Genomic DNA, 17749 nt, shown 5'->3' with positions numbered 1-17749 from the left:
TCATTCATACCAATCTCTTATTTACTATGTTTGCATGTAAGGTTTTTCCATATGAAAACAAAATTTATATTACTACCAAGGCAAACTTAAGCAGTGAACACTTGTCAAAAATATGGAAAGAGGAGTGGAGTAAAGTTAATAATTAAGGTATCCCAGACTCAAGACTTTCCATATGACTAATCATCTCATTAGTAGGCCTGTTTATGAGTCGGGTCGGGCTGGGCTTTGCCTCTATATCAATAGAAAATGTTCAGGTTTGAGGAACTTGAAGCTCGATTTGCATATAAAATGTCTTATTTTTTGTGTAATTTAATAAACTAATATTATATTAATTTGATAATAATTTAATAAATTAATTTTAGCTATATTTATAATTTTCATAACTATTTAGGAAATTTAATATTTTTTGAAAATTATTAAATTGGAAACTTTTAATAATTTTGATAATTAATTATTAATAATTTACATTAATTTTTACTAATTATTAAATCAAAAAATTATTAAAGAAACAATTTTTAAGTCTTCCCTATGTTTTAGCCTCTGCCAAAAAAAAAATCTCTGATATCTTTTAAATTATCAATTAATAATTAATCAACTTTCTGATTTTTTTCATACATCGAACGGGGCCTTATGAATTCATCCGCTATTTAATCGTGCCCAAAGAAGAAAATAGAATTCGAATCTAACTCAACTTGAATTCGACCACCCTGGATCTCCTGCGACAAAAACTCTGCCCACGTTTACGTACAATACACTACCTTGAAAACATCTCACCGTGCATTATATCATGTAGGAAGATGTCTCCATATGTGGCGCGATGTTATGTGGGTAGAAGTGGGCAGAGTTTTTATGGGTAGGAGATTCAGACTCTCGAATTCGACTCGGTTCGACTCGATTGCACTCTAGCCGCTGCGCGCATTACATTTACCAAGAAAACCAAACATCGTCGACAGTCGACACGAAGCCCGGCAGCCGTTGGACCATTTCAGAAATTTGTTGCAGCGTGCCAAAACGGATAACGGTAACGAGAGGGAGCCAAAAAAACGAACACTTCACTCTTCTTCTTTGGTGGTTTGAGTGCCACAGTAGGGTCGGCGAAGTTGTGAGCAGCTGGTACGGTTTTCAAACTAAAGAAAACCATGTTGTCGTATTCTGCAATCCTCCCTCGTCTTCCACAGCCAATCTTCTTGTCCTCAAGCTCAAGGAAGCAACATCTTTTTCTGAACAACCATCTTTCGTTTAGAAAACCGAACTCTGCTTCCTTCATTTGTCTCAGTGTTGGAATTGAACAGTTAGCAGAAATCACTCAAAATAAGGTAAGTTTCCGCATATTCTTTTCTTAATTTTTATAAAGAATTTAAAAATGTAGAGAGATTTACATCAGTTGTGGGTGGGGTTCGGGAATATTGATTTTTTTTCCCTTTCATTTCTGTTAGGTATCTTTGATTTTTTCTTGTTTCTTTTATCTGATGGATGCATACTTTCGAATTGATTCCTTTCTGGTAGGTTTTGGTTGCAGCTGGTGTTTCTTGTGCAATTGGGCAGCTCTCAAAGCCTTTTACTTCGGCCCTTCTTTACGGAAATGATATCGATTTTAAAACAGCCGTGCTTCCCGGAGGATTCCCTTCTACCCATTCTGCTGTACGACGCCACTGATTTCGAATTTCCACCTTTTCCTTTTTCATTTCTTATTTTGCCTTTTCTTTCGTTTTTGTTTGTCTTTTACTTTGCATTTTCTTCATCGTTGATTTCTTTGCCTATCAATGGTTGAGTTACTCCATTCCAAATTTTGGTTCTTTTCAATTGGCAGGTAGTTATGGCCGCTGCAACATCCCTTGGCCTTGAAAGGTCAGCTAATTCTTTTCATTTTCGGAAGGAAAGAAAATTTATTAATAGAGGAAGGTTTACAATCTAGCGTGTGTACAATCCCCGTCATCGTCCTGTATACATCGTAGTTGATAACTAGGAAAGATCTCATAAGACAAAAACTCTATAAAGTTTAGCCTCTCTAAAACAATGACAAAAATGAAACACAATCAAGAAATGGCACAATGGTGACCAAAATTTTGTTTTTGCTCTACCAAGTCCTTTTATCGTGGATTACTCCCTTCCCTTATATTATGAACTGAAAACTGTGGAGTATTAATTGGTGGGTCAATATTATCAAAAAAAAAATGGTAGGCCAATATCTTATACAATTGATGTATGCTTTCCTTTCATTTACTAAAATGCAGGGGGCTTTCAGATTCAATTTTTGGCATGACAGTGGTTGTTGCTGGCCTTGTCATGTATGATGCCCAGGTAGAGAGATTACTTCTTTCACTCTTTTCATTTTATCAGGGTTTGTGGCATTTGACATTTTCTTTCTGCATGCTTGTTAAGAAGCTAAATGTAATCAGTGTTGCATGGACACAGGAATTGGAATCCATGAATGTCTAGGAGTGACTTGGTAAAATGAAAAAACATGGACTAGAGGACTTGTTTACAGAAAATAATGTAATATTATATTAGTCTATGTATCTTAATTTTGACATCATATATCTATGTTTTTTTTGGCAGATAACATCATATTACCTATAAAATATGTCTAAAAATTTATCTTTGTTAAGGTAACATCCTATAGGAATAGTGGCCTTCATCATATACCTTTTTTCCATAGCTGAAGAGATGTTAAATTTAGCAGGGTCCATGCAACATTGGATTCAATATGAATTTTAAAAGAAGTTTGACGTGCATGCACATGCGGGGGGGGGGGGGGGGGGGGTGATCATTCTTGATCCGGTCCACCCTGTAAATTTCCCAGCATGACCCAGGTTTTTGTGTGTAAGCCTGGACCCACATTAAGCCCAGAAAATTCTGGGCCGGGCTTGGGCCTAATACTTCAAGCTCAGGCTGCAATATAATATAATAGATATTCTTAAATATATATTATTTTTACTATAATATATTATATTATGCATTATATATAATAAATTGTATATACTTAATATTATATATTTTATATGTTATATATGCAAATGTATTTTTGTTTTATAATAAACATTTACTATTTTATGTAAAATATAAATTTTCAACTCAAGTATGAGAGTTGTCCTCCTAGGCAAGACCTTTTATGGATGAAGACAAGATCTTCATTCTCATTCTTGAGCAATGTGGGACTTGGGACAAAAGTTAATAGTAACACTCACTATTGAGTGTTGTTCCATGTCCCACATTGCTCAAGAATGGAAGGCCTTCATTAGCTAAACCAAGCTTAAGAATTAAATGAGGCCCATTACCTTTATTTTTGTCCAAAAGGCCCAAAGCCAAACCAACCCTAGCCTAGTTTGGGCTTGTGCAATGTTTTTTTTTTCATGTATTATATATTATATATTATTTAATTTAAAATTTTCTAAATAATTAATTTTTTCATTAGGTGTGGAAAGCTTGTAAGCCCAGCCCAGGCCCATGTGCAGGCTAGGCCTAGGCTTGTAATTTTAGGCCTAGGGTATGGGTCGGGCCGGGCTGGGCCTGGGCCTAGGCTGAAGCCTTTATCATGGGTGTTAAACCAGCCTGGGCCTGGCCCATGATCACCCCTAGGGGGGTGGACTAAAATAGTATTAATGAATCTAAAAGGAAAGAAATAGATTGACTTTTTTTACATTAATGTACACCCTCATCTTTTGAAACCTTTGCAAATCCAAACCATCTACATGCTCCTGGACTTACCCCTAAAATCAATGTGCAAGCTACACCAACCCTTTTCTTTTTAACTAGGCAGTAGGGACATCCTTTTCCATAAAGAAGAAGAAAGAAAGAAATAGCCCCCCTTCATACTCTTCCCTTTAGCCCAAGAAGAAGCACAACTTCATTAATTATTTAGAAATCACTAGACACATGGTCTAACATTTCAGGCATTCACTTAAAAAGAGTAATTCAAGAGCACACAGGAATTTAATGTGGTTCTGATGTGGGTGCCGGCAGCAGCAGCAGCAGTAATTTAGTGTTCTCAGTAGCAGCAATTTAGTGTTCTCATCCTATCTTATCTATTCAGTATTCTTACCTTATCTGCTTTCAGTAGCAGGGATTAATAGGAGTCTTATCTTATCTTATCAGTTCAGTAGGATAGATTAAGGGAGCCTTATTTTATCTAATTACAGTTCTTATCTTATCTTATCAGTTTAGTAGGATAGATTAAGGAAGTCTTATCTTATCTTATCAGTTCAGTCTTATCTTATCAGTTTAATAGGATAGAGTAGTGGATTAGCAAGGAGTCCTCCTAAAAGTAGGATTCTACCTCTTGTAATCTCCTATTTAAGGAGCTGATATTATTCAATAAAGGTATCGAAAATTTCAGTCAAGAAAGAGAGCAAGGAGAGTTAGGTGATCTCTTGGACAAATCACCATTAGGGTGCCAAGATAGGTTCATCAAGAGCAGGGAGGAACAAGGGAAAACAGGAGGTTTTCCCCGTGGATCGACCCGTGATGAGATCCTATTCCCGGGCCTATAACAATTTGGTATCAGAGCAAGGCGTTATGGGTGACCTTGAGCAGTTGAAGACCAGCGTTCAGGATCTGGAGCTCAAGATCGTGGAAAACAGCACGGAGGTGCGCGGGATCAAGGACGACATCCGAGAATTAAGGCGCTTGATGGAGTTGTACTTTTTTAGCAAGGAAAGGAACCCGGAAGGGGCTGCAACCACAACCGGCCGCCGACCAGACGTGGCAGAATCGTCGGGCAAGCAGCAGGTCATTGCCCTAGCGCAGGTTAGCAACACCCAGAATGTCCCGATTAAGCAGGAATCCGGTGTCGTCGAGGTGTTGCAGAATCTTGGGATTGCATATCTTCAAGTTGTTGCAGGTGCTGGGGCAAGTGCTGGTGAAGGAGCTTGTATGCCTCATGTTGCAGCTACAAATGTTGCAAAAGAGTGTTTGTTAGCTGCAGTCAGATCAGATCCTAGGGCTGCACATATCCGGGTGAATCTTGCTAATGCATACTATTTGGCTGGTGATCATAGAAGTGCTGGAAAGTGCCTGGAGAAGGCAGCAAAACTGGAGCCTAATTGCATGTCAACTCGATATGCTGTTGCGCTTCATCGTATCAAGGATGCAGAAAAGTCTCAAGATCCCACTGAACAACTTTCATGGGTTGCGAATGAAATGGCTTCAATACTCAAAGAAGGGGAATCTGCAACAATTGAGCTTCGGATAGCATGGGTAGGACTTGCCATGGTTCACAAGGCTCAGCATGAAATTGCAGCAACGTTTGGAACTGGACATAATGATTTGATGGAAGTGGAAGAGCGAGCTCTGTACACACTAAAGCAGGCAATAGAAGAGGATCCAGATGATGTGGTTTAGTGGCACCAGCTTGGCCTTTACAATCTTTGTACTCTACAGTTGAAGACATCTCAGAAGTACCTTAAGGCTGCAGTTGGCCACGGCAAAGAATGCAGCTACGCATGGTCAAATCTTGGTATCTCACTATAGCTGTCTGAGGATGAACCCTCTTCATTGGAACCCGATCCAGGAGGGCAAAATCATTCCACCTATCCTGGATTCCTTTGACTGTGTTCAAGACACCCATCTTGAATTCGAGCTTGAGGACATGCTCGTAGTCCAGGAGGGGAGTAATGATGTGGGCACCGGTAGCAGCAGCAGTAATTTAGTGTTCTCAGCAGCAGCAATTTAGTGTTCTCATCCTATCTTATCTATTCAATATTCTTACCTTATCTGCTTTCAGTAGCAGGGATTAGTAGGAGTCTTATCTTATCTTATCAGTTCAGTAGGATAGATTAAGGGAGCCTTATCTTATCTTATCTTATCAGTTCAGTAGGATAGGTTAAGGAAGTCTTATCTTATCTTATCAGTTCAGTCTTATCTTATCAGTTTAATAGGATAGAGTAGTAGATTAGCAAGGAGTCCTCCTAAAAGTAGGATTCTACCTCTTGTAATCTTCTATTTAAGGAGCTGATATTATTCAATAAAGGTATCAAAAATTTCAGTCAAGAAAGAGAGCAAGGAGAGTTAGGTGATCTCTTTGGACAAATCACCATTAGGGCGCCAAGATAGGTTCATCAAGAGCAGGGAGGAACAAGGGAAAACAGGAGATTTTCCTCGTGGACCGACCCGTGACGAGATCCTATTCCCGGGCCCATAACAGGTTCGGCCTTTGGCCTATGTCCATCGGAGAGGGAGTAGTAGAAATCCACTATATTAGTAAAATGGAGTACAAGCTTGAGCAGCCTAACACAAACCCTAGTGCCTAGTATGCCTAGAACACCTTTGAAGCTTTCTCTCTTTGTACAAAAAAAAACCCTAGAAACATGATATATACATATACATATACCTAGGACCCATATACGATATGGATCAGAAGGTTTGTGCAGCGGGGACTCTGCCCCCGCACCCTCAAAGGAGATCAATGGCCACTATATTAGTAAATTGGAGTGCGAGCTTTAGCAGTCTGACACAAACCCTAGTGCCTAATACACAATACACATCTGAAGCTTTCTCTCTTTGTATAAGAAACCCTAGAAACATGATACACACATATACATATACCTGGGACCCATATATGAAGCAGGTCAGGTTTGTGCAGTTGGAACTACCCCCACACCCTCAAAGGAGGTCAATGGTGGGCTTTGGGCTTGGGCCAAACCCTCCACATCCACCACAAATCATAATGGAATTTCTCATTCAGGTTTTTCTCCACAAATGTTAGGTTGGGTTATGGAGCAGGCTGCATTCAAGTCAAGGCACAAACTCAACAAATGCTCTAGGTGGTGAATTTAAGGCAATCGGGGCCATTGCTTAGTGTAATGGTAAAATCCAGGGTTGATGAGTCCGAGAATGCAGGTTTGAGTCTGAGAGTGGTCACTTTGTGCTAAAAAAAATGCCAAAGTTTAAGTTTAGGTCCATTACCTAGTCCACCCCTCTGAAGACCCCAAATAGTTGGCACCAACATTGGTAATTGCCTTGTTATCACTTCATTCTTTGATTCATCCCTTCTAACTCCTTACTTTGGAAAGGCCTTAGATAAAAATAATAAACTCCTTTTCTCAAAGAACCAAGTCGCAGTTTGTGTTGAACTTAGGTGACGTAGTGGGTGCATGGAGAAAGAGGAAAAGAAGGGTCTTTTAGTACCAGAACCTTATTTATCTATTTTCATGGTAGCATCTTTGTAAGAATTGTGAAACTGATGGAGAAGAAGTATATACATAGGCACACATCTACTCTTTTATTTTACATTTGTTATTTGTTATATAGACTTCATATATTTTTTTATATTTCATGCTTAGTGTCTCTGATGTCATGTCTCACCTGAGTTAAGCAGCAAAGGAACATCTGGCTAGAGGTTTAGTGGCCATTCTAGAACCTTCTAGCCAAATCAATAGTATTCTGGAGCTTTCTAGAGTCATCTTGAAGGGTTTGGAGTAGTCTAGAGTCGTAGAGGAGTCTAGAGTGTAGGATTGTCTAGAATATCCTAGGCTTACCTTTGTAACTATCTTATAATATTCTAGAATGGAATATTCATGGAAGATGCTTGAAAGGTTCAATTGAGGAGGTAGAACATGTGGTTGAGATAAGGAGGTGATACATCAGTGGTTGTGGTAATGAGGTGGAAAATGGATGGAGATGAAGAGGTGATAATGGACGGTCCAAATTTCACCCCTATGGAGGTAGAGATCCTTATAAATAGGGACCCCTCCCCATTTGCAAGGAACATCCAAGGATCCAAGAGTCCAAGGAGTGAGTTCAAGAGTAATAAACAGTTTACTTTGCCAAGCCTTTGTGCTTCCTGGAAGTACATACGTTCCCCTACAACGGTGACTGCGATAAAGGCACCAAACCAGACCCGCGATGGATCCACAGCCATCACGGGGGCCATCGCGAACCTGCGATGAACCTGTAACTCATCAGACACACACAATGAGCTCGAAGTCATCGCGGACCTGCGATGGACGAAAGGACCATCGCACGATTGCAATGAGCCAAAGCCGCTCACAACAGGACATCTAGCAGACTCAATAGAATACGTCAGACTAATTCTGACATCACCTGTGCCACGTCGATACAGGAGACCCTTGAAGGGAAGTAGCGCACGTGCACTATGAGAATCCTCGGACAAAAGGAAATTTCGTCCTGGAAAGATCTCGTGTGACACATGGTGAATCCCTAGCAGTGTCCTCTTGACAACCAACATTGAATCAAATATCCCCTTTCCAAATAGGAGTCAAACCCCTTTTGGCTCCTTTCCTTCAGGGCCTTGGGATCGCCCCTTATAAAAGGGGTGTAGATCATAACAAACACAAGATTCGGTCCATAGAAGATCCTTGCCTACTTCTGTTACCCGAGACCCCTAGCCTTTCTTCGTCCTTCAAGGAGACCACCTTACTTTGCCTTACCACACCACTTACACTTCCTTGTCTCAAGTAGCCTAGGAATGTGCCTTAGTTCATTTGTGGGTGTGGTGCCTGCTTGTTCCAAGAACCAAGAGGGTGCTCAAGGAGGGAAGGATGACTTGTGCTGCAAGAGAGTGGTATTGCAAGGCCACACGTGACACTAAAAGAGTCTAGGTCCGTGACACTAAGGAGCCTTTTTTTCCTGGAAAGCCCCAAGGTTGGTTCCATTCAACAAAAACCAAAGTTAGCACATTAGCCCGTTTATTACACTCCAAGCCTCCAAGGACTAAGCATGAGTAAGAAAATTAAATTCTTCTGCATTTCACAATCAGGTCATGAATACACCAAGGTCGCTCTAAATTATCCACCAACAGAAGATCAGATATCTTTTTAGTGTCTCCTGCAAGAGCTATTCTTTGCAGTGCCAAATGAACTTGCAAGCTTTAAGCCTTCTACAGATCCATGCATTCTGTTTCTTCAACAGTAGAGTAGAAAATTGTTCAAACCCTTCTAGCTAGGGATGTCAGCGGTTTTCAAAAATTTGATTTCGAATTTGAGATACAACATAATCTAATCGAATTTGGATATGACCTGATTCAATTCGATAAATATCCGAATCCGACCAATTATTTAATTCTTATATAATATATAAAATATTTAAATGTTTTATATAATTTATATGTATATATAATAATTAAATTATACAAATAATTTATATATTTATGTACTTTATATAAATAAAATATTTATTTATATATTTATTAATTACCTAAAATAATTAATTAATCAAATTCGAATAGAATATTCAAATATTAATTTTCAATATCCGTTGGATATAGAATCAAATTCAGATGTCAAATTTTCTAATTGGATTCGAATTTGGATATTGCCTGATTCGATTCCAATTTGATCCATTTACACCCCTACTAACTATGAAATTACCAGCATGGTTCCAAATGACAACCCCTTTACCATTCTTGCTCAATGAAACTGCTCTATATACATCTACTTTAGTAAAGCCTGGAGCAGGCTGCAAATTACCATATGATGTAGATGTGTCAAGTATGAATCATTCAATTCTTCCCTGTTCTCAATGCCATCAGAAAATTGGTTTGAGCTTTACTACTAACTAAATGAGGGTTAAACTCTGCCTTGTCAAATTCCACCTTGTTTCTCTCTTTCCAATGTTTCACATCATAATGCAGCATTTCACTAATAGAGAAGTATCACAAGTTTGTGCAGTACAAGTTAGATCTAGGTCACACCTTGCCCTCAGCCAATCTTGTAGTGTTCAACCTTGAGAACTTTACATTCTGAAAGCAAGATTGGAACCAGACCATGCGGCCTTGGCTCCCATGCTGATTGCTCATTTTATGTCTAATTCCTCCCTAATGGGAAATGGGAATATTGTTGTAACTTGTATTCTATACATTATATCATAAGATGTACATGTGCCAAGGTGTTGACGTACCAAAAATCACATCTGGTTTCTCTTGTTGGAACTGCTCTTGACATAGTATCAAGCAGATTCTTTCTTTTACTTCTGAGTAAGGGATCAGACCTGTGGATCTAAGCATGCAATCAAGGGAATCAAGAGGATTCTTTCTGCATCTTGTAGGAACTTTCTGGATCTGTATTAGGGTTGTTTCAATCAGCACTCATCTGCTCTCTCTTTTTTTCTGTAAAACGAGGTATAGTTTTTTATCTCGGATCTAGATCTCTCAATCAGATGATTTGATCTGCATAAAACCTTGGAGTTTGTGTCGCCCAAGCCTGCTCTTTCAGTCTCTTTCATTTGATTTGAGACCAGACTTGATTCCTTCCCTCTGGTTGGAAGACTGGTTCTTTGCTTTTCTGGACTGATCTTCCCAGGGCAGTTTCTTCTTTGGATCTGTCACTTAAGTTTAAGGCTGTATTAGTTTGTGATCATGTTTACTAAGGCTGCCAGCATATCCTTGTCTTTGGTTTCTGTAATACCTTGCTGTTTTTGGTCTGAACTGCTCTGTTTTGCTGCTTTCTTGGCTACAATGTCTTTTGAAAAAAGGAAGTTATATCTGTGGAAGTTTAATGGGAGCAAATATGCCCTATTGGAAGTTCCACTTCCAATTCTATGTTGTAGGAACAGGTATTTTAGGGCTAGCTTGATGATTCAGTTCCTAGGCCTGCTGATCTGATTTGAAGGTCTTGCAATGGTGGAAGATTGATGATGCTAGAATTATTTCTTGGATTCTTATTTCTATGGAGACTAATATAGAAATCCCTATGAGAGGTTTCCAAATTGCTCATGAGATGTTTCAGCATATGGAGGTGTATCAATAGTCCAACATTTTCTCATCAATATCAAATTGAAACTGAAATTTTTCTTATAATCAAGAGGAGAAAAAAATTCAAGAATATTATGCTGGCTTGGTTAATTTGTGGACTGAGTTTGAGCTGGTTCGTTTAGGAAATTCCTCATCCGATTGTTGTGTTAAATTGTTCTCTTTAAGGGTACTATCCCTCATTTGGATGCCATTTTAGGTGAACTCCTAAGAAAGAAAACAAGATTGATCATTTAGTCCATTCTTGCTTGATGGGAGATGTGACTCTGGAACTGAAACTATATTCCTTGAAAACTGTTCAGTGTTTAAAGCATTGGGAGAGTCCTATTAGCTTTGGACTTTCCCCATTCAAAAAATAATAATAATAATAAATAAAAGGCCAGGCTTAACTGCTGGCCCACTAGCGTCACCTCATATGGCTACCTTTCTCCTTCAATAATTTGAATCTGAATTGTTGTTTAAGTTCTCAAATAATTTAAATTTTTAAATCAGGTGGTTATTGAAAAGGGAGTTGGATAACCACTCCCACATATGAAGAGAGGGGAGGTTATTTTAACTCCTCTTCTCATAAGTTCCTGCTACTTAGATATCTACCCTTGTCTATATAAGGGGGAGAAAGGAGAGCCTTTCTTTTCCTTTCTTCTAAAAACTATACACCTCTTCCTTGTTGTGTCCTATTACTTTTTTTCTTTATCTAGTCATGGTAAGACTAGAATATGACATTGTTAGGATTCTTGTTATCCACGTCGATAAAAAGAAACCAAGCATGATATGATTCTATTTTAAATCAGTCTTATCGAGAAACAACATCCTCAAGGATTAGGACTGATTTTCTGAATCTCATTATACTGTATGTAATATGGGATGGGTTTGATTTATATCCAATTGATTTTTTTTTTTATTGGATGCAATATTGGTCTGATCTCCAAAAATACATTTGGTGGATCTTGTCCACCATTAACTGAGTCTGTTCTAATATGCATCATTTGCATTTTGACCAATGGGTCCTACTCACTATTTTATATAAATCTGATGAAACTCATCATCAAAACATATTAATATCAGTCGGCCCTACCCACTATCAAGACAACATTCTGACCAATGGATCCTACTCACCCTTTTTTTTATAAATGAGAGTAGTTTTATTAATTCAAATAACGAAAGTACAATCAGCCTAGGAGGAGGCACGAGATGTTACCTCCCCTGAGGACTGAACCATATATACTAAACATACCCAAGCCTGAACACAATTACAAAGTAGCCCAAAACAGATCTCCCCTTGACACCCCTTGCTTGGCCAGAGAATCAGCCATTGCATTTGCTGATCTGCTGACCCACTGAAACCTGACAGTCATATTTCTTGTCACCCATTTAACTTTCTTTAACAGATCCCTGTAGCCCCAACAAGCTGTTTCTGGACTTATCAGCCAGCCCACTATTACCTTGGAATCCCCTTCTACTATCAAATTGTTCACTCCAATTTGACTAGCCCTTACAGAATCACCTTCACCCACTGGTCCTGAAAATAAAGACAACATATTGCTGTCTTTGTCTCTCAGAATCCCTCCAATTCCGGATGGCCCTGGGTTACCTTGGCATCTGCCGTCGAAATTCAACTTTACCACTCCATCCGGTGGGGGTTTCCATTCAGCTTGTGATTTGTTCTTGGTGGATCCTACTCACCTTTTACAAGCCTTTGACTTGCAATTAGTCGATGGTGTGAATTTTTCTGAGAATAGTTGTTCATACAAAGAAATTCACCTTTGGTGGAGCCTTAACCAACCAATCCAGCCTCATAGCACTAGATCATGACTAGTTTGGTTAAGGGCCTCGTAAAAATGACTTTACAGGGAAACATCCAAACTTTGCTCCATCCCAATGTCTATTGTCTCTAGTAGATTGAGTGGGGTGAATATGATGAATCAGTTCAAACAAATGAGCCAGCCTTTCCCAGTCAAACAATTCCTCCTTAGTCTTAGGGTCCAACTTGCCCGTTCACGAATCAGCTCATAGATTTCTTTAATTGTGGCCTCATTGTAGGCCAAGTTGTACAAATTAGGGAACAGTTATAGTAGGGGCCTTGACCCACAACATGAATCCCTTCACATAATTTCACTTCCAACCTGAAAGATATTATAGTTTGATTGAGGAAGAAAAGGGATAAAAGAGTCGAGAGTTTACAGAAAAAAAAAGATAGGTGTGGTGGCACCCCATTCTGACATATATTACGGTGTCAAAAAGAAAGGAGAAACTACAAGTATGCCATCAGTTACAACTTAAGAAAAAAAAAACACTCTTAAGTCTCTGTTGAGCAAGAGCAAGAGAAGAGAGGAGAGGAGAAGAGAGAAGAGAGGAGAGTCGAGTGGACTGAAAACCCTCCAGAGTCCAGGGGGCGAGTGTAAGAGTTATTATTTATACTGGCCCAGTTGTACAATATAAACAAGAGAGAAATTACAACAGTACCCTTGTGGTAGTAAACCTGAGTACACAAAACAACTGTCAACAGTCTCTAACAACATAACCCCTCAAGTTGCATTGTATCATTCCCAACTTGGTACAGAGTCAACATATTGAGTACTAGTCACACCCTTTTTTGATAAGTAAAGTAATTTTATTAACAGCAGAGAATCAACAATACAAGCTTCCCATGGAGAGGTGAGAGGTTCACCTCATCCAAAAGTTACATTTGAGCCCAGAGTAAATGACCCCTATTAACCCCTTGCTTGGCTAGAAAATCAGCCATTCCATTGGCCGATCTCCTCTCCCATTGAAAATTCACTGTTAAATTGCTAATAAGCCATTTGATCTTTTAAACTCATCCCTGTATTAGTACTAATCACACCCTTGGTGAAGATATCACTTAGCTGATCAGTGGAGTTCACATAGGGAATACAGATCTCTTCACATTCAAGTTTCTCACATATGAAATGTTTGTCCACCTCTGTTTTGTCCTCTCATGCATCATGGGATTGAAAGCAATATTAATTGCCACCTTGTTGTCACAATAAAGTGACATTGGCCTAGGTATTTTAAATCTCCATTCAGTTAGAATATTCTTGATCCACAGAATCTCTGCCATGTCATATTGCATAACTCTATACTCAGCTTCCGCACTAGATCTTGCAACAATTGTATGCTTTTTACTCCTCCAAGTCACCAAATTACCCCTGACAAACATACAATAACATGTTGAAGATCTTTTGTCATCCACTGTTCCAGCTCGGTCAACATCAGTATAAGCTTCCATTATCAGGTTCTATGCTTATAGAAGTGAATACCTCTATATGGATGTTTCTTTAAATATCTAAGAATTTGTTCTGCTGCAGCAAGGTGAGTAGTTTGAGGTACATGCATATACTAGATTATCATCCCAATTGCATATACTAGCATATGCAATTGCATATGTGACAAGGGCTAATCTTCCAGTTCTAATAGCTTGTGATAGTCATCAGTAGGGAATCTTTCAGGAGATGGTGTACCACCCAAACTAGGTCTCCCACCTTGAAGGCCATCTTTCTCTGGTGTCTGTCCACCTAGGCCTTGTAGTAAGTGTTTGAAGCTTCTAGTTGTTCCTCGACTCTGGTGCAGATGTCTTTGTGGTGAGTCAGCATGCCATTGACCTTGATGATAGGTTTCACTTTCATGGGAAACTCTGTGAGTTTGAGGACCCAAAGGGTTGAACCCATAGACAATTTGATAGGGGCTGAGTTGGATTCTTTGGTAAGGGGTCTTGTTGTAATAAAGTTTAGCCAGAGGCAAGGAAGTGTCCCAAGATTGGGGAAATTTACTCATTCTCAGCAACCTCCCAACTTCATAAGTTTTATATTTAGCCTTGCCTAGAGATATCTCTAGAAGTGTCCAACAAACTTTCGATTTTGGTCTAAGATAATGGATTTGGGAACCCCATGGAGCCTTACCACTTCATCATATAGAACAAGTTGGGCTATGTACGAGGTGTCATTCATCCTTATAAACGAAATGAAGTGAACCATCTTGGAGAATCTGCCTACAACCACTAGGATAACATTAACGCCCCTGGGGGTGTGAGGTAGACCAAGTATAAAATCCATGTTGATGTCAGCCCAAGGGTGAGTTGGTACTGGAAGTGGCTGATAGAGGCTAGCATTGGAAGGTCCCCCTTTGGACATTTCGTAGACTCAGCAACGCTTTGACGTATCTATCTAAAATGGCCTTCACTGTGCATCTCCTGCAAGATCAACAATCTTGGCCTTATCCATATGGGCCTGTTATGGAGAATATGTTCAATTATGGTGAACTATTCTAATGTAGGACAAATACGGGGTCCTACAACTTTTAGACTTGGTGGTGGACTTCGTGAAGTGATTAATGATGATGAATGGATATAGAGCAATTAAAGAACTTGTTAATCACCAAAGAACGAGCAAGAGATTTGAAAGGAGAAAAACTCTCCATTCATCCAGCATTTAGCCTCACTCACTTTCTTTTTAGCTTTCCCTTTTACCAATCTTTGCAACATCCATTTTCCTTTTAAGTTCTTTGAAACCATTTTTTGTCATTATTTTTTATTAAATAGTTGGTCGTTTTAGGCCACATATCATTAGGCTCTTCATCTAGATTCCACCTTCCTTCTACTATTAGCTTGTCTTGAAATTGTACTACTTTTTATGCTTTCATATTCACCCACGTAATTCTTGTTGGCTACATGAATCCTGTTTTTGTCAATTTATTCTATTTAAAGACATATCCACTGTTAAATTATTAGTGCTTAAATCATTTCTACCCATGTCACTTCCCAAGAACACCCCAGCATGGGCATGAAATGACAATTCAGGATCCATGTTTGGTATAGTAGTGCATAGATGCCACAAATCCAGGTTTCTTACTACGGAGGTTTGTAATAATCTGTATGATCTAATATTTATCTTGAAATCATTCCCTTTGTATGATCAGGCTTGAGGTTCAACATCTATATATTTAAAATTTATTCTTTAGTCATTTCTTTCTTAATGCAATGCTTACTTTCATTACTGATTAAAAAATATATTTCTTTTATTGAACAGATTTGCTATGATTTTTGTATGTCATTTGCAGTTATTTTTGTTGTCTATGTTTCCCCATCCATGATATGCAGGAACCAATCAATACCTTAATCCTTTGTTTTGTTGGTTTCTTACACTTGTCCGTCTTAAGTTTGATTGGCATATTATTGCATTGTTAAGTTGGAATAGGAGAGTTTTCAAATTGAATTACATTTTGATTGGTGGTATAGGGTGTTTGGCAGTGTATGATCTTATTCAGTAATAGAAAGTAGTTATTCCAGCTCTCTCACATATAAAGTTACTATTGCTAAAGACAAGTTCTGAGAACATTGATTGTTTGCAATGACAGACAGTAGGTTTTGAGGAAAGAGAAAATGTCAGTGGAGAGTTTTTTTTGGTAAAAATGTCACTGGAGAGTCATGCTTCTTTCACAGGTCAATTGTCAATCTAATCCCCTAGGCCAGTTAATAGACATCATAAGAAATAGAATGCTTAAGAACCACTCCGTTGAAGGGTAGGTGATTGGTTAATTGGTAATCATAGGCCCTGTTTTATGGACGGCTCTCCTTTTTGAAATATATGAAACAGATATTGCCTTGCCTGCATTTTTTGGCTGTGCTAAATGAGTATTCAAAATTTCAGTCACGTTACTCCAAATACTTGTCTATTATTTCCAACTAAGACCAGTTGCACAGACCAAGATTTCATCCTTTTGGATTGTCAAATGACTTGCAGGGGGTGAGAAGGGAAGTTGGCAACCATGCCAAGGTACTCAACAGAAGATTGCTCAGGACCCAAGACAACACAGTACCCAACAGGGACAAAGTTAAAGATGATAAGATTGACTCTAAAACTGGAAGACCCCCAATAAACTCGGAGACTATTACATCTCTTTTGTCTTTAGAGGAAACGGGAAGGCTGTATTCATCAAATCAAAAAGAAGCATCTTCACTAACTATAACAGAGAGCAGAATGAGCAGATCAAGTGCAATGCGGTCCTCAAGCTTAACAGTTGACGGTGAAGAAGAGTTATCAGATAATTCTTGCAAAAGTAATGCTCTATTAAAAGAAGCAGTTGGGCACACAGAGGTAGAAGTTATAGCTGGTGCCTTGTTAGGTCTTCTTGTGAGTTTTGCTCTGTATTCTGTAGCATAATCATCTTATGAAAAAAAAAAAAAAAAAAAAAAAAGAAAGTGCCCAACGAGACAAAATGATCAATGTTTGTTCCATTTTCAATGATATTATTCATCTATGATTATTTGACCGTGCAAGCTACTCTATTGCATTACTGCTGTAAATCGACAACAGAACACTAAAACAGTGAACTCTGTATCGACAGAATGGCTAATATTCTATCATTAGTCGTAAAATAAAAATGAGAATGCTTCTCTTTATTGATAAGACCCTGATTTTGCATCTAATATTTACCCCACTTTGCTGTTTAATGTCGTGAATGTACCCGAGTCTTCCCACTAATTTGCTACTGTCATTAAAAAAATAAATAATACTGACATGGAGATCTAGCCATCTAGAATTTATGAGCCAAGTCAAGAATTGTCACCTATGCGAAAGATTAAATAGTATTAAACACTACCAAGAAAGCAAAAATGTAATGATACGCTTATTAGAATATCATTGCGGGTAAACTTCTGACACCCTCAACCACTCGCATCTCCGCCCCACACAACGTGTGACTGCCATATGTGCACGAAGTGAGGCATTCCCGCGTGCGGATTTAATGGGACGGCTGTTAGCTCGTTCAGGTAGCCCCAAAACAAATTCAAACTTCATTTTTCCCATACAACATTTTAAAAAATGACTTAGAAATAGAACAGTTTTGGCCACCGGTTTTTGGGTTGATAGTTTAACCGTTCGGTTTGAATGAATGGTCTGTTCTGGTAAATAAATTTAAAAAATAAAAAATGATTAAAATAAAAAAACGGTCAAAAATCATTGAATTGGTTGACGGTTTGACCGTTTGAGTCAATGGATTATTGACATTTTCAATGGTTTTTGGCCAAAT

General features: G+C 38.6%; 1 protein-coding gene across 2 annotated transcripts; it reads left to right on the top strand.

Annotated features, from left to right (window-relative positions):
• Positions 1-677: 677 nt before the first annotated feature.
• LOC104610838 (Acid phosphatase/vanadium-dependent haloperoxidase-related protein) lies at positions 678-17127 on the top strand. 2 transcript variants are annotated; one of them, XM_010277651.3, is made up of 5 exons: positions 680-1316; positions 1507-1641; positions 1811-1848; positions 2235-2301; positions 16462-17127. In XM_010277651.3, the coding sequence occupies exons 1-5, from the start codon at positions 1140-1142 to the stop codon at positions 16879-16881; spliced, it is 837 nt and encodes a 278-aa protein (XP_010275953.1). In that variant the 5' UTR covers positions 680-1139; the 3' UTR covers positions 16882-17127. The 2 variants fall into 2 exon arrangements, with proteins under 2 accessions (XP_010275954.1, XP_010275953.1); XM_010277652.3 differs by lacking the exons at positions 1811-1848; positions 2235-2301 and having other exon boundaries at positions 678-1316.
• The last annotated feature ends 622 nt before the right edge of the window (positions 17128-17749 follow it).

The sequence above is a fragment of the Nelumbo nucifera genome, chromosome 4, assembly GCF_055504915.1.
Source record: "Nelumbo nucifera cultivar China Antique chromosome 4, China Antique-T2T, whole genome shotgun sequence".
Classification (NCBI taxonomy): domain Eukaryota; kingdom Viridiplantae; phylum Streptophyta; class Magnoliopsida; order Proteales; family Nelumbonaceae; genus Nelumbo; species Nelumbo nucifera.
Note: the sequence above shows the minus strand (reverse complement) of the source record. Positions and strands in the feature narration are given on the sequence as shown.